This window comes from Panthera leo, chromosome E1 (assembly GCF_018350215.1).
Source record: "Panthera leo isolate Ple1 chromosome E1, P.leo_Ple1_pat1.1, whole genome shotgun sequence".
In the NCBI taxonomy this organism is placed as follows: domain Eukaryota; kingdom Metazoa; phylum Chordata; class Mammalia; order Carnivora; family Felidae; genus Panthera; species Panthera leo.
The window spans coordinates 2,960,071-2,983,759 of NC_056692.1; the positions used below are offsets into that span (position 1 = coordinate 2,960,071).

Here is a 23,689-nt window from a genome sequence, read left to right on the forward strand (position 1 = left end):
CATGAACAGTGGAAGGGCAGAGAGGGAGAGGGAGACACAATCTGAACCAGGCCCCTGGCTGTCAGCACAGAGCCCGACGGGGGCTTGAACCCACAGACCGTGTGAGATCTTGACCTGAGCTGAAGTTAACCAACTGAGCCACCCAGGCGCCCCACTCCCAGAAGGATTCTATTGGAGTTCAAGGTCCCGGCCCTACCAGACACCAGTGGGACTCAGTATTTCTTTCACCGAGAGCTCCTCTCCCCTCATAAGGGATTTTTTTTTTTTTTTTTTTTTTTTTTGGTTATAAGTGACGGAAACCCTACTCAAACCAGCTTACAGAACAGGAATTTGTTGACTCACATCATGGAAAAGCGCAAACACAGGTAGGATTTCAGGCCAGCGGGATCAGGGACTCACCTCTGTGTCTCAGCCTCTCCCTTGTGTTGGTTTTATTCTCAGGCACCCCACGGAGTAGCCCTAGGCCTGTGCCTCATCAGCTTAGCATCCCCAGAGGAGAGACAGCGCTTTGGTTGTCTATCGCTGCATAATGAATCAACCCAAGACTTAGTGGCCTGACACACAAACCATTTCTTTGCTCAGGAGTCTGTGGATCAAGAATTGGGGCTGGGGCACCCAGGCGGTTAAGCGTCCGCCTTCGGCTCAGGTCATGATCTCACGGTTTGTGGGTTCAAGCCTCGCGACGGGCTCTGTGCTGACAGCCCAGAGTCTGGATCCTGCTTTCAATTCTGTGTCTCCCTCTCTCTGCCCCTTACCCACTCATGCTCTGTCTCTCTCTCTCAAAAATAAATAAACGTCAAGAAGAAGAATTTGGGAGGAAAAAAAAGGATTTGGGCAGGGCTCAGTGTGGATGCCCTGTGTGGTATTAGTTGGGTGTTGGGGTGGGGCTGGAGAATCCAATGTGGCCTTCTCACGTGTCCTAAGATCTCCATCCTAGCTGATGGCTGGGGCATCCCGGTTCTCCAAGTGGCTTCTCCCTCCACATGGCCGGTCACCATTCAGTAGTCTCACCGACATTTCTGTGCACGATGGCTGGCTCCTAAGAAAACAGAGAAACTGTCAGTCCTCTTCAGGCCCAGGCCCCGAACAGGCACACTGTCATTCTTCACGTTCTCTTGATCAAAGCAGGTCACGGGGCCGGCCCAGGTTGAATTGGAGGGAAAATAAATTCTTCCTCTCTCTTGTCTTTAAGTTTATTTATTTGGAGAGCGAGAGCACACAAGCTGTGGATGGGCAGAGAGAGAGGGAGACAGGATCCCAAGCCAACTGCACGCAGTCGGCATGGATCCTGACATGGGGCTCGAACTCACAGACTGCAAGATTGTGACCTGAGCCGAGATCAAGAGTCAATTGCTTGGCCGACTGAGTCACCCTAAATTCTTCCTCTTAATGAGAAGAGTGTCAGAGTCCCATTGCAGAAGGGAATTTGGTATGGGAGGGGCTGTTGCAACCATCTTTGAAAAATAACCTACCAGAGAGCGTAGAATGTCTTTTTCAACGATTGGCGCCTACGTCCTGCGTGGATTATGCTTTGGCCCTGCGTGTGTCACAGGCTCACCCCTGAATCAATCTCGGTGGCTAGGGAGGAGAGCACGTGTTGGCTGGCTGCTTCTGGGCCATGTGGACTAGAATGATGGTGGCTCCCTGAAGGAGAACCAGGTACCAGAAGGTGGGGGTGGGTAAGAAAATGGTCAAAACCATTTCTGTCCGCCCCCTGCCACCCCCACTCAGAAACCTTCTGTACCTGTTCCTCCAGCCTCCTAACCTTCTTTCCATTTCAGCCAAGACTCTCTCCCCACAGTTCTCCAGATGGGCCCACTCTCTGTGGTCCCCCCAGATGGGCACCCATGCCTTGCCTCCTGGCCTGGCCAAGCCCTACCTGATTTTCAAGAACAGTCTAAGTGACTCCTAGGGTTACTTTGTGAATCACATTTCAAATTGCAAGTGTTTTGCACAGAAAAGGATGTGCGTTGCAGCCTTGATTGTAATGACAAAACCTGAAAGCGACCCACGTGTCCCTAGGGAATGAATTACAATAGTCAAGATTCTTTCAGCAATAAGTGACAGAAACCCAGCTGAAACCAGCTTAAGCATGAAAGAATTTAGTGGCTCAGGAAATGGGGTGGTCCAGTGGACAAAAATGAGTTGCCAGCCCCCCTCCATCTCTTGTCTCTGCTTCCCTGGGGTATGGGGCTCATTTTCTCCCCACTGAATTGACTAGGGTGGGGATGGCGGGTGGGGTGGGGGAAAGGCCAAGTCTGATGGTGCTAGACTTAACCTTGTTCCTGCTTTGTGCCCTTGGAGGAAAGAGGAAGCGGCTCTTTCCCAGGGAGGCTCTCCCTGCTTGGGTGACTCCTGCATTCCTGGGCCATTCTCTGTGGCCAGAGGATTGACCAAACCTGGGTCAGATGGCCTGGAGGAGACTGCTGTGGTCGGCTGTCCCACTGGAACCATATGGAGTGGGGTGGGGGGTGGAGGTGTGAAGCATTTCCTAGAAGACTTTTACTGTTCTTACCAAGGTGGTAAAACCTAGTTGATGCAATATTATATTCCAGGAAAAGCTGTAGTTACAGAGACCGTGTAGCAACATGACAAAGGGTCATAAAGCAATGCTAAAGAGAAGGCAGAATACAGACTTGAAACGATGATGGTGTCCCTGGAATATGGAAAAACAGAAAGCTTTTGCCTTGGTGGGGGTGGGACGCTGTATTACTACATGAAAAAACCTTCACTACCCTTGCAAAAGTATTTGCACAACAAATACGTGTCCGTACAAAAATAATCTGGTGGGTGTCGCACGGTATGATTTTCAGAGCTCAGTTTCTTTTCGAATGGGACGGCGCACACATATAAATAAACAGACGGTTGGGGCGCCTGGGTGGCGCAGTCGGTTAAGCGTCCGACTTCAGCCAGGTCACGATCTCACGGTCCGTGAGTTCGAGCCCCGCGTCAGGCTCTGGGCTGATGGCTCGGAGCCTGGAGCCTGTTTCCGATTCTGTGTCTCCCTCTCTCTCTGCCCCTCCCCCGTTCATGCTCTGTCTCTCTCTGTCCCAAAAATAAAATAAAAAACGTTGAAAAAAAAAATTTAAATAAACAGACGGTGATTTTATAGCTCTGAAAAGTCGTGTTTTTTTTTTTTTTTTTTTTCGTCCTTGTGGTTGCTTTGAGCAGTGGGGCCCAGTAGAGCCTCTTGGTCAGGAATGTTAGAACATTCCGAGGGCAGTCCCAGGGAGCTTCAGTTTGGGGGAGGAGGGGACATCTCTCACCAACAGCTAGGCAGATAGGAGGCCTCCGGGTGGGCCAGTCAGGACAGAGAGAGGCAGCGGGAAAGTGAGGGAGGACAGCGAAGGGCCCAGGGGGGTCCAGTCCACTCCATTCCTCTTCCGCTGGCATCCCCACTCACCCCTGGGTTTTAGAAAGTTTCAAGTGCCATTTATGTCTGCAGCTAATAACCAGCACTTTGGGGTTACGCTATTTATTTATTTGTTTATTTTAAAAGTTTATTTACTTTGAGAAAGAGAGAGAGAGAGAGAGCAGGGTGGGAGCAGAGAGAGGGAGAATCCCAAGCAGACTCTGCCCCGTCAGCAGCATGGAGCCTGACGTAGGGCTCAAACCCACCAACCACAAGATCATGACCTGAGCCGAAACCAAGAGTCAGACACTTCACCGACTGAGCCACCAAGGCACCCCTATTATTTATTTATTTTTATTTGAGATAGAGAGAGAGAGGTGTGTGTGTGTGTGTGTGTGTGTGTGTGTGTGTGAGTGGGGGAGGAGAGTGGCAGAGGGAGAGAGAGAGAGAGAGAGAGAGAGAGAGAGAGAGAATCTTAAGCAGGCTCCATGGTCAACTCAGAGCCCGACACTGGGCTTGATCCCACAACCCTGGCTCAACCGACTGAGCCACCGAGGTGCTGTCCTTATTTTTATTTTTTAAAGTAAGCTCTACATCTAATGTGGGGCTTGAACTCACAACCCTGAGATCAAGAGTTGCACGTTCTACCGACTGGGCCAGCCAGGTGCCTCTTGGGTTATCTTTTTTTTTTTTTTTTAATTTTTTTTTAATGTTTATTTATTTTTGAGACAGAGAGAGACAGAGCATGAACGGGGGAGGGGCAGAGAGAGAGGGAGACACAGAATCGGAAGCAGGCTCCAGGCTCTGAGCCACCAGCCCAGAGCCCGACGTGGGGCTCGAACTCACGGACCGCGAGATCGTGACCTGAGCTGAAATGGGACGCTTAACCGACTGAGCCACCCAGGCACCCCGGGTTATCTTTTTTTAATGTTATTTTTGTAAGTAGCAAAATGAATAAGATATTCCCGTTTCGGTTAAAACACATGCGCGCGCACACACGCGCACACACACACAACAGGATTCTTTTGGCTACTTACGTGTATTCAGCTTTCTTGATTGGGTCTGTGAGATACTCTTGGAAAGATTTCCTCTCCCTGAAAATCCAAAAGGATCTAGAGATGAGGGCTGGGAGGTTAGATTCCTGGTCCTGGTGTGTGTGTGTGTGTGTGTGTGTGTGTGTGTGTGTGTTGGGAAACAGGTGGGATCAACAGAATCGTGGAAACGGTCTGTAGGGAAGGAGAGTCAGAGACTAGTAGACCTATGGGGAGGATTCGATTTAATTTGTGTCAATTCCCAAAACATTAAGCACCTATTATTATCTTTTTAAAATTTTTTTTAACATTTATTCATTTTTGAAAGACAGAGAGAGACAGAGTGAGAATGGGAAAGGGGCAGAGAGAGAAGGAGACACAGAATTTGAAGCAGGCTCCAGGCTCCAAGCAGTCAGCAAGGAGCCCGACGCGGGGCTCGAACTCACACACCACAAGATCATGACCTGAGGTGAAGTCGGCCGCCCAACCGACTGAGCCACCCAGGCGCCCCTAAGCACCTATTATTATATGCCTGACCCTGTTCCAGAACTTGGGGATAGATACATCAGTGAGCAGAACATAAAGATCCTGCCACCAGGAAGCTTACTTTTTAACACGGAAAGGTAATTAACTATAAACAGAATTTGTCAATTTGAGAGCACAGATTTTGGCGCGTTACAAGCAATGGTTGCCGGCGGGGAAAGAAGGCAGGTCGGGAATGGGGCAGGAGGCGGCGGCTGGCAGTTTCAGAGTGGTGGGGCAGGCCTCGTGAGACGGTGGTCTCTGAGCAGTGACTTGAAGAAGGGAGGGACTCACCCATGGGGATGTCTCCGGAGGCAGGTTTCCAGGCTGCAGGCCCGGACAGGGATGGGCGGAGGGTAGGTCGGGTAGCGCCTGGTAGGTCGTTGCGAGAATTTTGCCTTTCACATGGAGGAGAAAAGGGGTCAAACACTTTTACACCAGTTTTCCGGCTTTTCTTTCCAGTATCTTGTTCGGGTGTGGGCACGAAGATCTAGAAAGGGCGGCACTGGGCGTGGGCAGAGGCCCCCGGATTTCATAACCGCCCTTGTATCTTCCTCCCACCAGCCCGAATCCAGGCTAGGCGGGGGTTCGCTCCACCCTGTTTTTATGGCACACCCCCAGCCCCTCAAGCACAGAGCAAATTAGAGGGGAGAGGGTCCCCCGCCCACCCAGCCTCAGGGGGTGCTGACTGCACAGGCCAGTCCACATCAAAGCCTCCCAGCGGCAAAGGGAGAGTCAGGGGCTGGGACCCAGAGAGAGGTGGGCAGAGAAGGGTGAACAGGCAGGGGTCTCAGGTCTCCGACCTCCTTCCCACTGGAGGCCCTCTCCCCCTGCCTCCCTCCCCCGCCCCCCATGCACACATGCACACACGCCTGACACAATGGCCGGGTGGGGCCAAGGAACTGGCTTCCTCTGTGGAGATCTCAATCTGGGCCCTCAGTTCCCGCCCCAGAAACACAGGAACAGGCATTCGGAGACCTGGCCCCACACTCCTCGCTCCAAGGGGTAGGCAGGACAGGCTGAAAATAGAAACAGCTTCCAGAAAGATAAAGGTAAGTTCAGGGAGGGGGGCACTACAGGGAGCGGGAAGCCCGGGTGGGGGTCCCGTGGTGTGACATAAAGAGTGGCTCACACCCAGAGGGACAGGTTAGAAGCTTAAGGGACGGGCTCTCGTGTGTGGTGTGGGAGAGATAGACACGTCCTGGAGGGACACACACACCATCCCTCAGCTGATACAGAGGTGTCCAGACGCCCGTGCCCGGTGCCCTCCCACCGGCCCGGCCCTGTGCCATTGCCAGCCCATCCTTCGTCGCCACCCCAGGGCCCCAACAGCCCCCAGTCCACGCAGCCACGCAGCCACAACCAGACCCTGTGCATACAGAACAGCCCGCTCTCCCACGCCGGCGTTTCAGCCTTTTTCCGGGACCCTTGGGATCCTGGGTCCATCACATCTTCCAGAACCCTAGTGTGCGCATGTGGAGTGCGGTGTGGTTTGGGGAGGGGGGGTGTCCGGTTGGGAGGAGGATCCGATTCCTGTTTCCTGCCCCTACTCACTCAGCCCTGGGAGGTGACAGAGTGGAGAGGACTGAAGGGTGAGTGCTGGGGCCTGGTACCTGGGTCCCTGTGAGAGAGGCCTGAGTGGGGGGGCGGGAAAGGAAGTAAACGCAGGTACCTTTGGCGGGGAGTGGGGGGGGAGAGGGATCCCTGAAGGGGGGCAAGGCTGGGGAGGAGCCCGCCAGCTGGTGAGGCCACTGCCTGGGTCACCTAAGGAGCTTCCTGCCAGAACACAGAGGCCATTGAGCTGCAAGCTTCACAGCCTCCGGCCCCCAGCCCCCACCCGGCATCCTTTCTCCAGAACCTAATCCGGGGCCTGGAGGGGTCTGACTCTCCGGCCGCCTCCTGTGCGGAGTTTGGGGCCACCGCCCTGACCCTGCCGCCTTCTCAGGATTGCAGCCGCCTGCCCGCAGGAGGAGGTGAAGCCCAGGTTTCGGCGTCCTGGCCCCACTGGTCCTCACCTTCAGTCCGGTCTCCCGACCACCCACCAGGCATCCTGGCAGGACCCAGGCTCCCACTGGGGCCTCTCTGACCAGATGCGGGGCGGGGGCGGGCAGGGATGAGGACGGGGCAGGAGAGACCGTGCCCGGGGCCCCCTGGTCTCTTGGGGTCAGAGGCTCCAGGAATCTTGAGGGCAGGAAAAGGAGACTAAAAATAATCCGGAAAGGGAGAGTCCGGAGAGAGGAACTGGGAAATGGGGGGCGGAGGGCCCGCTGGAGCAGGGAAATAGTGATGCATCCCTCGCTTCCCCGGGCCCGGGCGGCGCGCCTGCGCACACGCGTCCGCTCGCACCCCGCCTCTCCGCCTGCACCGCGCCGCGGCCCGCGCTCGCCCCCCGCCTGGCCGCACGGAGCGTGCGTTCTCAACACCTCTCGCGCGCTGGCGCACGCACGCAAGCACGCACAGCTCTGCAGCCGGACACGTCTGGCCATAGGAGAAGCGCGATGTACCGGGGCCCCCAACCTGGGTCTCCAGCCGGCCGCCCCCGCGCCGGCCTCACTGCCCCCTGTGGCCCGACTGTGGCAGCAGAAGCCAAAAGACAGAGAGAAATGGAGGCTGGGAGGCTGGGAGGGGTGAGAGGTGAGGAGAGGAAGACAGTGGAGATGAGAAAGAAGCAGAGGGAGGGCACTAGCCTTTTCCCCTCCCGCGCCCCCCCCCCACCCCGAAATCATGTCCCCATTTGCTTGCAAACAGTTTCTGCTGGGAGGCCTCCGTCTACCCATGGCGGGGGAAGGGGGTGGGTGGGGTGGGGTGGGCCTTAAGGGTCTCTTCCTCCCTCTTCCTCAGGGGATGACTCCAGAAGAGTATCCCACTCCTTTGAAGAGCCCAGAGGAAGATGTCAGCCCAGTCTCTTCCTGCAGCAACACCCCCTACCCAGAAGCCCCCTCGGATCATCCGCCCCCGTCCTCCTTCTCGCCCCAGGGCTGCCCAGTCCCCAGGGCCCCACCACAACGGCTCTTCTCCACGAGAAGCTCCCCTCACCCCCAATGACGCGCCAACCCCGATGTGCACCCCCATCCCCTGGGAGCCCCCAGCCTCGGCCCTCAAGCCCCCTGCCCTTCTGCCCCCCTCGGCTTCTAAAGCCAGCCTCGACTCCCAGACTTCCCCAGACTCGCCTTCCAGCACCCCCAGTCCAGTGTCCAGGCGCTCCGTCACCCCAGAGCCCGCTCCCCGGTCTCCAGTTCCCCCACCCAAGCCCTCCGGGTCACCCCACACTCCGCCCCTGCTCCCCAGGGCTGAGGTCCTGGCCCAGGGTGGCTCTGCCTCGGCCCCAGGCGCTGTGCGGAGATTGGCTGGCAGGTTTGAATGGGGGGCTGAAGGTAAGGTCCAGGCTGGGGATGCCCTGGAGCCGGGTGCCCATGGGGCAGTGGATGTGAATGGCGAGAGAGAGGTTCCACAGGGCAACGTTGCTGGGAGCGGGTCACAGGAGAATGGCGCTCCGGGTAAGTGCATCGTGGAGCCCTGGGTGGGCTTCTTTGTTTTTAGTGCTTTAAGACTGGGTCCTTTCAGGGGCGCTATATATATATGTATGTATATATATATGTATATACATGTATGTATATATATACACATACATATATACATGTATATGTATATATATATACACATATATTTATACGTGTATATACATATATATATACATGTATATATGTATGTATATATATACACATATATATACACATATATATATACATGTATATATATATACATATATATATATATATTTTTTTTTTTACATTTTTTAAAGATTTATTTATTTTTGAGAGACAGACAGAACACAGGGTGGGTGGGGGTGGGACAGAGAGAGAGGGAGGGACACACAGAATCCGAAGCAGGCTCCAGGGGCTACATTTTTAAAAATGGATTTCATGTTGGGAAAAATCTGATTTCCATGTTTTTTGGGGGGGGTTTGAGGAGAGTCAGGGTGGGGGAGATAAAGATGCCTGGGGCTGGACCACCTTGTCCCACTGCTTGGTAGCTTAGGGAGAGGGAGGAGGCCCGGGCAAGGTGCGGCCAGGCCCCAAGGGCCTTCTCCTTAGGGCACCCCTGTCTCCCCCAGATGCTGTCCTGGCCTGTCCTCCCTGTTGCCCCTGTGTCTGCCACATAGGCCGGCCTGGCCTGGAGCTCCGATGGGTACCTGTGGGGGGCTATGAGGATGGCCCCAGGGCTTTCTGCCGGGCCTCCCCACTGAGGACCTCCCGCTCCCGCCCCAGCCCTCCAAGCCTCAGTCTCCCCCCAGTGGTCCTTACGTCCTACCGCTCCACTGCCGAACGCAAACTCTTGCCACCCCTGAAAGCCCCCAAACCAGCGTGGGTCAGGCCAGACGTCACCGCTTCCGGGGACCCCCCGCAGCCAGATCTCCATTTGCCCTCGGAAGACGGAATCCCGACAGGTACAGAGCCCGGGTGAGCGGGTCTCTGGGCGGGGAAGGGAAGGGCTGGAGGTGGATCTTTGTAAAAGCCAAAAAACTACCACCCACAACCCGCCCTGGACTCTTTGTTCTCCACCAGCTGCTGCTCTGGGGCTGACTGGAGTTGTAGTTTTTATAGTGAGCGTCTGCCGCTGGCGGGTGGGGGTGGGGTGGGGGCTGGAGTCAGGAGTCCGGGGCTGGGGATCCTGGAGATTTGTTCTCTGGACTCTGGGCTCTCTCTCCAGGGGACAATCCTGATGAAGCTCTTCAGGACACTCCTCCAGCATCTATGGAGGGCAGGTACCAAACACCCGCACCCTTACCCCTACCCCAGCGCAGGCTAAGCTTCAGGCCCAGCGAAATCTCACCTTCGCAGATGTGGGGGAAGGACGTCTAGGGCTCTGGAGACAAGCGGTTCTGTCCCTTACCAGCTGTGTGGCCTCAGACAAGTCACTTAACCTTCCTGGTCTCAGGGTCCTCATCTGTGGGTGGGGATAAGACACCAGCTACTTCACAGAGTTGTTGAGTGCGATACTGGTAAAGAGCCCCGCCCACAGCAATTGCTCTGGTTTACTTCCGGGACCTTGAGCCTCTATTGCAATGGTCTATAAATCTGTTTAGCACCAGGGACGCCTCTCCTGTGTTATGTGGGTTTGTTGATCATCTTAATGTTCATTTATTTTATTTTGAGAGAGAGACAGAGAGAGGCAGAGAAAGAGAAGGAGATAGAGAATCCCAAGCAGGCTCCACGCTGTCAGCACAGAGCCCGATACGGGGCTCAAACCCACGAACCATGAAATCATGACCTGAGCCGAAATCAAGAGTCAGATGCTTAACCGGCTGAGCCACCCAGGGACCCCTATTAATCATTTTAGATTCACCACCCCTATCAGAGCTAGTGAGTTCCCACTCACTTATTCAGCCCTTGCTGGTAGGAATTCTCCTAGGTGTTTAACTTGGTTGAATGCGGCAGAGCAGGGAGGTGCGATTCTGGGTTCGATCATGCTGAATTTCACTGAGACACAGATAGGACACGCCAGACAACCATCCGCACCTGAGCGATCTGGAGAGCTCTGGAGAGAGAGGCTTGGAAGTGTGTGGTACCCAGTAGTTGAGATCGCAGGAATGGATGGGGCCTGCCCAGTACAGGGCCTCGTATACAACAGGCACATAAATAATTTTTACAAAATGTTTGTTTATTTTTCAAGAGAGAGAGAGAGAGAGAGCAGGGGAGGGGCAGAGAGAGAGGATCCCAAGCAGGCCCTGAGCTGTCAGCGCAGAGCCCGATGCGGGGCTTGAACTCACAAACCGGGAGATGGGGACCTGAGCCAAAGTCAGACGGTCGCCCGACTGGGCCACCCAGGCGCCCCGCATAAATAATTTTGTGTGTGTGGTTCCATCGGGGTCCCTGCACACTACCTGTGTGCGGATCGCGCACTCCCTTACACTAGCATGTGAATAGCGCCCCCTGGGGGGGGTGTGATCGTGGTGGCTCTGGGGCAGTCCCTCCGTTTCTCTCCGCAGGGACAAGGAGGGGCTGGAATTGCTGAAGGAACAGAACTGGGAGCTGCCCCTGCAGGACGGTGAGGGCCTCTGGACCTGGGGTCCCCTCTGTCCCCCCCCCCATCAAGCAGTGGGGAAAGGTTCTGGGGCGCTGGGCTTCCCTGATGTGCTGGGTCTGTACTCCAGAGCCCCTGTACCAGAACTATCGAGCGGCTGTGCTGTCAGAGGAGCTCTGGGGGGTCAGCGAGGACGGGTGTCCCTCTCCAACAAACCCCGGCGAAGCTCCCACCTTCGCACGGCCCCCTGGACCTCGCAACACGCTGTGGCAGGAGCTGCCGGCTGTGCGGGCCAGCGGCCTCCTGGACACCCTCAGCCCCCAGGAGAGGCGCATGCAGGAGGTGGGCACGCCTGGGGTCCGGCAGGGCTGGCGCGGGGCGGGGGGAGGAGGGTGGAACCTGCGTCCGGGACTGGCGGGGAGCCGGGCTTTCGGCCCACTGCCCTGCCCTTCCTCCTCAGAGCCTGTTCGAGGTGGTGACCTCCGAGGCCTCCTACCTGCGCTCCCTGCGGCTGCTAACTGACACCTTCGTGCTGAGCCAGGCTCTCCGGGACACGCTCACCCCCCGGGACCACCACACCCTCTTCTCCAACGTGCAGCGAGTCCAGGGAGTCAGCGAGCGGTCAGTGGGGTCCTGTCGGAACAGCAAGCGGGGCCTCTGGCCGCTGAGCACTCCCTTAGCTTTCTGCTTGTCCCAGGTCCTCCCTTCCAGGGGCCCAGATAGCGCCCAGCTCTTCGCTCGGACTCCTGGGAGACCTGGCTGTGTGCCCCACCTCCATTGCGTGTTCCCCTGACTCCCTCAGGTTTCTAGGGACGCTGCTGTCCCGTGTGCGCTCTTCCCCCCACATCAGCGACCTGTGTGACGTGGTGCACGACCACGCCGTGGGCCCCTTCTCGGTGTACGTGGATTACGTGCGCAACCAGCAATACCAGGAGGAGACCTACAGCCGCCTTATGTGAGTGCACGTGGCGGGGGAGGGGGAGGACGGGAGGGGAGCAGGGGCGGGGGCGGGGCCTCCAGGTGGACGCCGCCATCCGCCGGGACCGCTTTCGCAGGGACACGAACGTGCGCTTCTCGGCCGAGCTGCGGCGCCTGCAAAGCCTCCCCAAGTGCGAGCGGCTGCCGCTGCCGTCCTTCCTGCTGCTGCCCTTTCAGCGAATCACCAGGCTCCGCATGCTGCTGCAGGTACCTGTACCCCCCCGGGGTGGGGGTGGGGGGCCCTCGCGGGAGCACTCTCCCCCTATCTCCCCCCCCCCCCCAGCGTGGGTAGGGGGGGCCCTCCTGCCCGGCTTCTCAACTCAGGACCCACCCAGCCTGGCTGGAGCCGACCAGCCGTCCCCGGAGCAGTCTGGGTCCCGCGAAGGAGCCCCTGGCTGGACGCGCGGGTTCGCCACTTAGCTCGGCCACTAGCTGGCCCAGTGGTCTTGGGCAGGTCCCCTCCTGTCCCGGGGTCTGGGGGGAACGTGAGGAGTGGCCTTTGAGGTCTCCCGCCGCGTGCCTCCCCAGTGGGGGGTGATAGCACTCCCAGCGAGGCACCGATGAGCTCTTTGGGGGTGAAAACAACCTTAGCTGGTCCAGTGTTTGCGGGGGCACATCGGTAGACGCGCAGCGTATCTGTGGCGTTAACGTTCCACGCGGGCAGGACGCTGCGGGGAAAACGTTGTCTAAAGAGGCGCCTTGGCGGGGCGATACCGGGGATGGGGGTTAGGTTGAGACACAGAAACGCTCTTCTGTTGCAAAGCAGAAACTTCTCCCTAAACCAGGTCACCTGCTGTGGGTGACCCGGTGAGAGGCCCCATCTAGGGTATCAGCCTCTTCCTATCGTATTCAGCTTTCTATATCCCCGGTGTAGACAGTGCCATAATCATACTACTAATCGTAATAGCTAGACGGCTGTCGAGCGCTCTGTTCTAGGCATGGTTTTAAGTGTTGTCTGCCTATTTCACATTACCGGCCACTGTAGGTGGGCAGTGTTACTGACCCCACTTTATGGATGAGGAAACTGAGGCACCGCGAGGTTCCATAACTTGCCCCAGGTCATACAGAGGATAACTGAGAGCGGCAAAATGGACGCCTGGGCGCTCTTAACCACTTGGCTGCATTGTTTGCGCCAAGAGCTAACGATGAAAATACTAGCTGTCTTCTTTTGTGTTTACTGCGGGCCAAGGAGTACTTTTCATAGATTTACCTCGTTGAATCGTTACAGCAGTGCTTCTGGTCTGCTGGGTGGGTATTGTTGTCCCCATTTGACAGATGGGGAGACTGAGGCCCAGAGAGGTAACATGACGGGCTCAGGGTAATGCAGATGGGGAGTGGTGAGGTCTGTCTGCCTCCCTGAGGTTGGTTCCCCAGCCCGGTGAACCCAGAACATTTTGTCAAGCTACGTAGGGTCCTCTGAACAGCAGCCCCTCTGAATCCCAGGGCGGCAGAGCGGGGCGCCCAGTCCCTCTTACCTCCTTGTCCCCAGAATATCCTGCGCCAGACAGAGGAGGGGTCCAGCCGCCAGGAGAATGCCCAGAAAGCCCTGGGTGCCGTCAGCAAGGTGGGCAGGAGGGATGCTTTGGGGGGGGAGGGGATAGGGGATCCGGAGGCAGGCGACCAGGTGGTTGGGGCGGAAGGAAGGAGGGCTGGGTGACACGGCTCCCCCAACCCCAGATCATTGAGCGCTGCAGTGCAGAGGTGGGGCGCATGAAGCAGACAGAGGAGCTGATCCGGCTCACCCAGAGGCTGCGCTTTCACAAAGTCAAGGTGAGCCCCTGCCCAGGCCCCCCCCCACCCCCCCGCAGTGCGGCAACAAGCCAGAACCTCCCCCTGCTCCCCCACAGGCCCTGCCCCTGGTGTCCTGGTCCAGGCGCCTGGAGTTGCAAGGGGAGCTGACCGAGTTAGGGTGCCGGAGGGGGGGTGTGCTCTTTACCTCGCGCCCCCGCTTCACCCCCCTCTGCCTGCTACTCTTCAGCGACCTGCTGCTCATCACTCAGCCCAAGAGGTGGGTCCCAGGGAGGGAGGGAGCCCAGGCTGGGGTAGGGAGGCGGGGAGCTGGGGGTCCAGCCGGATCCCCCATTCGCCCTCTGAACTGCCTCTTCCCTGGGCAGTGGGCAGCGGCTGCAGGTTCTGGACTATGCCCACCGCTCCCTGGTCCAGGCCCAGCAGGTTCCGGACCCATCTGGACCCCCTACGTTCCGCCTCTCCCTTCTCAGCAACCACCAGGGCCGCCCCACCCACCGGCTACTCCAAGCCTCCTCCCTGTGAGTCGTGTCGCCTTCAGAAGACACCCTGGGACCCTCGGTTGGATTCTCAGGCCCCGCCACCCTCTTCCTCAGTCTCTCTCCTCCACGGCCCCTGTCTGTCCCTCAGAAGGACCTCCCGGTTCAAACGTGACCCCTCCCTATGTCCCCACCAGATCAGACATGCAGCGCTGGCTGGGAGCCTTCCCTACCCCCGGCCCCCTTCCCTGCTCCCCGGACACCGTCTATGAGGACTGTGGTGAGTGTCCTCCGGGAGACGAGGGAAGGAAAAGTGAGGCTAAAGGGGGAAGATGGGGGAAAAGCTACAAAGGGCCTTGATCCCACTGTGTGTCACCCACCCCCAAGCAGACTGCTCCCAGGAACTGTGTTCAGAGTCTTCTGCACCGGCCAGGACTGAGGCACGAAGTCTGGAGTCCAGGGCTCTGCCCAGGCACCTGCACAAGAGCCCTGAAGGTGAGAGATTCTTTTATTTATTCATTCGGTGAATTAAAAAAAAAAGTTTATTGATTTATTTAGAGAGAAAGGGGAGAAGGAAGGGCAGAAAGAGCGAGAATCCTGATGTGGGGCTCAAACCCACAAACTGATAGATCATGACTCCAGCTGAGGTCACGAGTTGGACACTTAACCGACTGAGCCACCCAGGTGCCCCCTGTAGGAATTACTTTAAAAAAAAAAGTAGATGATACAGTGTCTGAGGGTTATAAGTGTTGTGGGAAAACGCATGTAGAACAGAGTCAGGGTCAGGCGTCCCAGGGTTGGGTAGGAGTACAATTTTTTTTTTAATGTTTATTTATTTATTATGTTTATTTTTGAGAGAGAGAGCGAGAGAGAGAAAAAGAGAAAAATAGCGAGTGGGGGAGGGACAGAACGAGAGGGAGACACAGAATCTGAAGCAGGTTCCAGGCTCTGAGCTGGCCACACAGAGCCCAGTGTGGGGCCCGAACTCATGAACCATGTGTGAGATCATGACATGAGCCAAAGTTGGATGCTTAACCAACTGAGACACCCAGGTGCCCTAGGATTACAATTGAACATAGAGAGGTCAACGGGGTGCTGGCGCTCTCTCTCTCTCTCTCTCTCTCTCTCTCAAAATAAATAAATAAGCTTAAAAAAGTAAAAATAGGGGAGCCTGGGTGCCTCAGTCAGTAAAGTGTCTGACTTCGGCTCAGGTCATGATCTCACAGTTCATGAGTTCAAGCCCCAGGTCTGGCTCTGTGCTGATAGCTCGGAGCCTGGAGCCTGGTTGGGATTCTATGTCTCCCTCTGTCTCTGCCCCTCCCCTGCTCGTGCTCTGCCTCTCTGTCTCTCTGTCTCTCTCAAAAATAAATAAACATTTAAAAATTTTAAAAATAAATAGGAGGTCGAGGTGCCCCTCCACAAGGAGGCACCGTGTGAGCAGTGACTTGACAGAGGTGAAGAACTTAGTTGGGCGCATGGTGTCTGGGAAAAGAGTGTCCCAGACCAAGGCAGGAGTCGGTGCAAAGGCCCTGTGGCCAGAGTGTTTGAAGAATCCTAAGGAGGCCAGCCAGCCTGGTAGACGGAGTGAAAAAAGGCCAGAGAAACAGATGAGGTCACAGAAGTAAGGGGGACCAGACCGTGCGGGTCCCGTAAGAACTCCAGCTCTCCCTTGCGTGAGATGAGCAGCACTGATGAGAGATGAGCAGGGCTGGACAGGAATGACACGCATCTTCTGTTGCTGCTGCTGTCTCCACCTCTAATGAAATGGCCTTTCTACTGCCGCTCCAGGCTTCTCCACTCATCCCCACACTCACCGTGACCCCCAGGCCTCAGACCCCGTCGGACCTCCTTTTCCTTCCTGTCCCGTCCACTGCCCTGGCTCCACTTGGGCCCCTGTCTCTCTTTTCCCAGGCTGGCTAAAGGGCTTTCCTGGGGCCTTCCCTGCCCAGCTGGTGTGTGAAGTCACAGGGGAACACGAAAGGAGGAAGCACCTTCGCCAGCACCAGAGACTCCTCGAGGCCGTTGGGCCCTCTTCAGGCCCCCCCAGCGCTCCCCCACCCTAAGGCAGGCGGGGCGGCGGCGGTGGTGCACAGGTTGGGACAGCTGGTGCTTGGCTCGGGGAGGGCAAAGCCCACCCATCCATTGGATTCGCTGTCAGTGGGAACGCTCCCTCTATTGGCAACCAATAGGGACCGAGCTTCAGGAGAGAGCAGCCAACGGACACGCTCGAGTGAGCGGCCAATGGAGAAAGAGGCTTAGTGCAGAGCAGCCAATGGGTGCTGAGCTGGCTGAGCCCCTGGCCAATGAGTATCCCTGCTACGCTCACAGCCCAGGAAGACTAAGCTAGGTCAATAAAGCTTTGAAAAGGGCTGCGCTGGAGATACAGTCTTAGAATAAAATAGCCAGTGGCGATAAGCAGGGAGCCATCCGGCCACGCAAGATGGGGGTCTGGGCCCAAGAGACCGGTAGTGACCCTGCCTCGTTCTCCAGCCACGACTGTCCTGCCCTTTGAGTCTGGGAATCTTTGGATTCCATTCCTGGGGTGCCTCCTGTGCCCTCTCAAGCCACTTCCTCTCTTCTAGAAGAATCCGGAGTGTGTGACTCAGAATGTGTGTGTGCGCGTGCATGCATGCCTCTGGATGTATCAGGGAAGGTGATTCTGCTGAACATGGTGTGTGTGTGTGTGTGCGGTCTTGCCCCCCCGCCCCAGGTGACCAGGTGCCCCATGCCTTCCCTCACCCCCTGTTTTTCCTATTATTGTCTCCAAGAAGACAGGAGGTCTGAGCTCCAGACGAGATGTGCTGGGTGTGGCTTGGCAGCCAGAAGCTAGAGTTGGGGGTGAGGGGCCTGGGTGCTGGGCCAGGGGTCCATGGCAGCCTGGTAGCAGACGAAGATGGCCAGTGGCTGCGGCCTGAAGCCCCCTGAAGCTTCCTTGCCCCAAACTTGGCCTCCAACCCAACCGTATCCAGTCACGCAGCCCCCGCTTCGGGCTTTAGACCGGCTCTGGGTTTGGGTGAAGAGACTGGAGCTGTGGATCGCGGGCCCTCCGGTGAGCCTCCTGGCCTTTCCCGCCGTCATCCTGGCCCTGTCACAGAAACACTGGGCCAGCCAGTGGGGAGAGGACAAAGAGCCAGTGTAACCCCCTCCAGAGCATCTCCTTCCAGAGGAGAAACCACCCTGCAGGATGCCACAAGGACGTGAGGGATGGGGCCAGGGCGGAGCAGACAGTTGCTGGCGAGGGTGGGGGTGGGGTGGGGGGAGGTGCCCAGGCCTGGCACCAGGCCTCCCCTGAACTAGACCATCACTCTGTCCCTTCTGCTCATGCGTGGCAACCGGCCCAGGACAGCAACCGCCACGCCAGCCACAGGAGGTGGAAGGACTCTGGGAGACTCGGAGGGAGAAAGGGACTGGCATTTGGCCGTCCGGGTTTGCACAGTGCCCGGCGAATGAGAAACCCTCAGTAAACGTTGGTGGACCTGTATGGAGGGGAGTGTGTGCTTAAAGTTTCCCGAGTGTGTGCTTAAAATTTCCCAAGTGTGGCTTTGTAAGGGGGTGGGGCTGCTTGGAAAGAGATTCTTTGAGAGCCGGGGTCGGTTCTGCTGGCCTGGGGCTTGGAGACCAGGAGCATGGCCTGAGGGTGTTGGCCCCCACTCGTAGTTCCCCGGGGGACCTAGGCAGTGGCGGGGAAGGGTCTACAGCTGGAGCAGAGCGCTGTTGCGGGTTGGGGAAGAGGACAGGGCAGGGCCAGGTATGGCTGGGACTCCAGCAGGGAATGAAGACCTAGGGAGAAGGGCAAAAAGGGCAGTCAGCAATAAATGTTCTTTACTGACCAGCTAAGCATCTCAATTCAATTCAATTCAATTCAATTCAGTTCAATACAGTACCTATTTATGGAGCGCCTTCTATGCATCAGGCACTGTTCTAGGACACAGGGGTACAGAGATGAAAAAGACTAAGGCTCCTCAAGGAGCCTACATTCTGGGTTGAGGGAGAACAAATGCCAAGTAAACAAATTAATAAGCAAGGGAGCAGTGAGTGCTGTGAAGAAAATACAGGAAGGGGCTGGGGTTCAGAATGATTGTGTGTGTGTGTGTGTGTGTGTGTGGCTTTGGGGAAGAGCCTAGAGGAGGTGATGTTTGAGCTGAGGTCCAAATGACAAGAAGAAAGCAACTCTGGTAAGATCTGGGCAAAGAACATTCTGGGGTTGCAATAGGGGGACTGAGGTTCCAGGAAGAGGAGGTTAGTGGTCATGGGAGGGGGCCGGTGCGCTCGCTCCTTGAAGTTTCCTGGTGGGGGAGCCCCTCTTCACTACGCTCCCCTCTTCCTCTGAGATACTGAGATAGACACGCAGAGGCAGACAAACAGCCACACATGCACTCTGTGTACATTCCCTCCAGGCTCCTCACCGCCCCCCGCCCCATTCCTGCCCTAAGGAAGCCTCCCTTCACCAGTTCAGAAGTTCTGATGCTGGGATAATGGGGAGATGGAGAGCAGACAAGTGTTGTTCTGGGGACACGCAAACACACAAAATGCAACCACACGTTCCAAAGGAGACTGAAAAGACAGGGAAGGAAGAGGGCTGTTACCCTTCTGTTACCTTAGGGGCCCCTTTCCATTCTGGGGTGACCCCAGTGTGTCTGTGCAGTCCTGAGGGGTCTGTCCTCTGCGGGCCTGTGGGAGAGGGCGGAGGGCCAGGACGCCTGGCCGTAATGGGAGAGGTTGGGAGGTTGGTGGATGCGGGGAGTGAGGACCGCCGTAAACGCGGAGAAAATGGATGGGAGGGGCGCCTGGGGGGCTCAGTCGGTTGAACGTCCAACTTCGGCTCAGGTCATGATCTCACAGTTTGTGGGTTCCAGCCCCGTGTCGGGTTCTGTGCTCACAGCTCAGAGCCTGGAGCCTGCTTTGGATTCTGTGTCTCTCTCTCTCTGCCCCTCCCCCATTCACACTCCGTGTCTCTCAAAATAAATAAACATTAAAAAAAAAAAAGTGGATGGGAGAAGGATCGGGCGGAATGATGGGGTAGTGGTGGCGGTGATGGGTAACGTGCCTCACCCTACATTCTCTCCCTCCGTCTCCCACTCACTACCATAGTCGTGTACCTCGACCTTCTCACCCCTCTGGTTGCCTCCTGCAACTTCCTTGTAGGTGCGATAGGAGGCTCCAGGGGAGAAGGAGGCTCTCAGGGCTGCCAGGGTTGCCATTCCAGGCATGGTGGTGTGGGTAGCAGGTACGAATGTCCCAGGTGATGATAGAGAGGCTCGCCGACCCACGTGGGGAGTCCTGGGGCTGCCATTACCCCCATTCCTTCGCATTCTGTCATGCTGGGGGGATTTCGGAAACAGATATTGTCAGAGGCGCCGGAAAGGTGCAGGTGGGGAAGCTGGCCCCCCTCCCCGGGAATCTCTCTGAGTCAGTAAGTCCTTTCTCCACCAACAACCTTGCTCCTCGTGTTCGTGGTCTCCACGTTTGGGGAGTCGATGACAATGAAGATAGGACAGGGCACCTGCCTCTCTTTGGGCTGGCCCTTCTGTGGCCTCTGGGTCAACATCGTCGTGGCGGAGGGGGATGCCATCGTGACCACAAGCAACAGGTGGACGAGAGGAGCTGCCCCCTTCTCCTCACATGCTGCTCACTGGCTCTCTCCCCTCTCCCGGTCCCACTGAGCCCTCCAGCCCACTTCTACCTGAGATCCTTTCCAGAGCCCTTCAGCCGGGCTCTCTGTCCGTCCCTGAAAGCTAGTCTCTTTCCTCTCCTTCCTTGCTCGCTGGGCTCGCCTCCTCTCTTCAGGGACAGGGATAAGTGCTCGTTCCTGCTCTCTGGGTTGGCCAGTTCACCAGACGGGCACCCCATCCGGTGCAGGAGTAGGGTATCCGCTCCTCCGCCTGCCTGGCGAACCCCAGACCTTGCTCCGCAGCACGCCCAGTCCGAACTGCGGACTCGCCACCCAGCGGCCCCAGAGAGCCACGGGCCAGGGGTAGAGGGTGCAGAGGGGCAGAGCTCGCCCTGCGCCCGCGCCGGGACGGCTGGCACCCTCGGGGGCGTGGCCGGGTTCTCCCTGGGCTCTGCGCTCAGGGATTGGCCCCGTCCCCAGTCCTGGCCCCGCCCCTCCGCGCCTGGCCCCGCCCCTCTCTGCTCCACGCTCCTCCCCTCCGTGCCGGCACCGGCACCTGCGGCGCGAGGAGGGCTTCCTGCCTTGGGTCGGTGACGCGTCCTGCGGCTGGTGCTCCGGCTCCGGGTTCGCTGTGCTCGCCTGTCGCGCGAGACAGGATGGGGGTGGCGCTCCCACACACCCCCCTCCCGCCGAGGAGCCCCTGAGGAGTTGAGGAGCAGGCAGAGGGCACGTGCGGGGCACCTGCTCCCCGGGCCCCCGGGCCCTCCCCACGCTCGCGCCCCTACCGTCTCTCCGTCTCCCGCGGTGGTTCTGGGCCCTGGCAGAAGCTTGGCATTTCAGCTCTTCCTTCATCACGATTGAGTTCTTGGGCATGAATGTCTGCCCCCACTCTTCAATCTTGTTTTTCTTTTAAGATTTTTAAGTAATCTCTGCATCCAAGGTGGGGCTCGAACCCACAACCCCAAGATCAAGGGTGGCCTGCTCCACTGACTGAGCCAGCCAGGTGCCCCTGACATAAATCTTCTTGGTGGGAATTATGCCACCCTCCCTCCCGAGAACACAGAAGTCACTTTTTTGCTATTTGTAAAATATGGTCTCCCCCCCTCTTTTTTAGGTATAATTTTTAAGGTATATATATATATATATATATATATATATATCCCATTTTTAAATTTTATTTATTTATTTCAATTTTGATTCCATTATAGTTAACATACAGTGTTATATTAATTTCAGGTGTACAATATACTGATTCAACAATGTTTTATTTTATTATTAATTTTTTTTAATGCTTATTTTTGAGAGAGAGACAGAGACAGAGACAGAGACAGAGTGTGAGCAGGGGAGGGGCAGAGATACAGGGAGACACAGAATCGGGAGCAGGTTCCAGGCTCTAAGCTATCAGCATAGAGCCCGATGTAGGGCTTGAACTCAGGAACCCTGAGATCATGACCTGAGTGGAAGTCAAAGGCTTCACGGACTGAGCCACCCAGGTGCCCCATGAGGGTATATTTTAAAGGCACAATTTACATACAGGAAAATTTACCCTTTTTAGTGTAACGTTCTGAGGTTTTTGGCAAACATATATAGTCACGTCACTACCACCATGATTGAGAAACAAAGGACTTGCATCGCCCCTCCTTCCCCAAATTCCCTGTGCCCCTTTGTGGTGAACCCCTTCCCAATTCCAGCCTCTGGCAACCCCGGATCTGTTTTCTGTCCCCTGGAATGTCGCCTTTTCTATAACATCATATAAATGGGACCATACAGTATGTAGCCTTTCAAGTCCGGCTTCTTCTGCTAAACTTAATGTATTTGAGCTTCATCTATGTACTTCATTACTTTTCGTTGTGGACTAATATTTCAGTGCACGGATACATCAGACTTTGTCCATTCCCTAGTGAAGGGACGTTTGGCTTGTTTCTAGTTTTAAGTGATTATAGATAAAGCCGTTATAAATATTCTTGTACAGGGTTTTGTGTGATAACTATCATTCTACTTGGGTGTACACGTAGGATTGGCCGTGCCGGGTCACACGGTAAGTGTACGTTTTAACTGTTTTAAAAACTGGCAGGGGCGCCTGGCTGGCCCAGTCGGTAGAGAATGCAACTCTTGGGTCTTCGCTTGGGGTCATGAGTTCAAGCCCCACGTTGGGTGCTGAGCCTACTGAAAAAAACAAAACAAAACAAAACAGAACTGGGGGCGCCGGGGTGGCTCAGTTGGTTAAATGTCTGACTTTGGCTCAGGTCATGATCTCATGTTCGAGCCCCGCATTGGGCTCTGCGCTGCTTATCTTGGAGCCTGCTTCGGATTCTCACTCTCAAAAATAAACAAGCATTAAAACAAACAAAGAAACAGCTGGCAAACTGGGGGTGCCCAGCGGCACCATGTTACCATTATTTTTTTGACTGCTCGGCCTCCTTTCTTTTGGGGGGCTGTCGCTCCCCAAGTCCGTGTGGCTCTGGTGGGCTGTCGGTCCGGGCATCCGCCTTCCCACCTCCAGAGGTGGACACGTGCCCCAGTCGAGGCCAGATTCTGAGATTCAGAATCCCGATCAGGAACGGGCAAGGGTGGGGGTGAGTGGGGTCACCTGAGGGGAAGCAGTGAGCAGAGGGGCCACGTTCCCTGGCTGCTGTCGAGACTCGCCTGGACGTTCAGCTTCCTCTCTGAGTCTGTGTTCACCCAGTATTGCCCCGAGGCATTCCTTCTTGCCCAGCTCAGCCAGTCTGGGTTCGTGCTCACAACCGGAGAGCTCTCGCTGATACACCAGCAGCTGGTTGGCCAGGACTGCGAGCCTGCCAGGCACCTTTGTGCCTCGAACGTTGTGGTCAAAAGGCAGCCCCTCTGAACAGATGCTGGGGCGGTTGTCTGGGGGGGGGAGGAGCCCCTTTAGGAGACAGAGAACAAAGTACCTCTTCCTCCTGGTCAATGCAGCCCCCTTGGAGGGGCATCGCTCGTTGAGCAGAATGCAGACTGGACCTCAGTTCTCACCCACCCCTTCCGCTGTGCGCTCTTGTGCAGTGCTCACCCTCCCCAACTTTCTGCGGAGACCCTGCTGTCAGGTCCCCCACTCTTCCCTTCAGCTCTCTTCTCCTCGTCCCCTTCCAGTTTACCTCTTCTGAGTTTTCACTTGGACCACATCGAGGCTGATAACGGCTATGTTTACGTCTGTAGCCATAGTTAAGTCTTCCGTGCTTTGTCTATCTGTTGAGTCTGAAAGTTGAAACTCTAACTAATAGTGTTTACCTTATATATTGTGACTTTATACATAGATTTCCCTGCAGGCCTATAATCACTAGGATTGCATTTCCTTTCTTAAACTATTTTTTAAGTTTATGTATTTATTCTGAGAGAGAGGGAGAGAGAGAGAGAGAGAGAGTGCGCGCGCATGAGTGGTAGAGGGGCAGAGAGACAGAATCCCAAGCTGTCTCTGATAGCTATCAGTGCTGAGCCGGATCCAGGGCTCGATCCCACGAACCCCCAGTCCATGACCTGAGCCGAAATCACGAGTCTAATCAAGCCTAACTGACTGAGCCATCCAGGCTCCCCACTCTTAAGCTATTTTTAATTACCTTTTGAAAAACAGCATCTGATACATTCACAGGATTATATGACATATATGTTGGTTATAAATTATTATAATATAATAAATGCCTGTGCACCGAGCACCGGAATGAATAACCTATTACTAATAACCTGTGTGCCCGGTGTAATCCTCTCTGCCCCATTTTCCTGCCTTTCCCGGGAAATAATCACTACTCTGTATTTTGTGTTTATCATTCTACTGATTATCATTTTTGTTTTTTTTTTCCAAATTTTATTTATTTATTTTAAGTAATCTCTGTACCCAACGTGGGGCTCGAACTCACGACCCTGAGATAAGCGTGGCATGCTCCTCTGATTGAGTCAGCCAGGCATCCCTCTGCTGATATTTATTTATATTTAT

At 55.9% G+C, this 23,689-nt stretch overlaps 1 protein-coding gene and 1 long non-coding RNA gene across 9 annotated transcripts; one reads left to right on the forward strand and one right to left on the reverse strand.

The window, feature by feature from the left end:
- Positions 1 to 806: 806 nt before the first annotated feature.
- LOC122206811 lies at positions 807 to 5,683 on the reverse strand. Its single transcript, XR_006196578.1, has 3 exons — positions 5,200 to 5,683; positions 4,390 to 4,446; positions 807 to 1,039 (listed from the first exon to the last, which is right to left on the reverse strand). It is a non-coding gene; the product is annotated as an uncharacterized LOC122206811 (long non-coding RNA).
- A 130-nt stretch (positions 5,684 to 5,813) lies between these two features.
- Positions 5,814 to 17,613, forward strand: ARHGEF15 (Rho guanine nucleotide exchange factor 15). Of its 8 annotated transcripts, XM_042916367.1 has the most exons (18): positions 5,815 to 5,957; positions 6,464 to 6,497; positions 6,761 to 6,878; positions 7,747 to 8,402; positions 9,020 to 9,352; positions 9,616 to 9,670; positions 10,895 to 10,953; positions 11,060 to 11,271; positions 11,390 to 11,550; positions 11,732 to 11,884; positions 11,985 to 12,114; positions 13,397 to 13,471; positions 13,585 to 13,677; positions 13,755 to 13,915; positions 14,022 to 14,174; positions 14,330 to 14,412; positions 14,523 to 14,627; positions 16,044 to 16,502. In XM_042916367.1, the coding sequence occupies exons 4-18, from the start codon at positions 7,796 to 7,798 to the stop codon at positions 16,193 to 16,195; spliced, it is 2,532 nt and encodes an 843-aa protein (XP_042772301.1). In that variant the 5' UTR covers positions 5,815 to 5,957; positions 6,464 to 6,497; positions 6,761 to 6,878; positions 7,747 to 7,795; the 3' UTR covers positions 16,196 to 16,502. The 8 variants fall into 8 exon arrangements, with proteins under 8 accessions (XP_042772306.1, XP_042772301.1, XP_042772303.1 ...); XM_042916369.1 differs by lacking the exons at positions 6,464 to 6,497; positions 6,761 to 6,878 and adding an exon at positions 16,901 to 17,613 and having other exon boundaries at positions 16,044 to 16,225; XM_042916368.1 differs by lacking the exons at positions 6,464 to 6,497; positions 6,761 to 6,878 and adding an exon at positions 16,904 to 17,613 and having other exon boundaries at positions 16,044 to 16,225.
- The last annotated feature ends 6,076 nt before the right edge of the window (positions 17,614 to 23,689 follow it).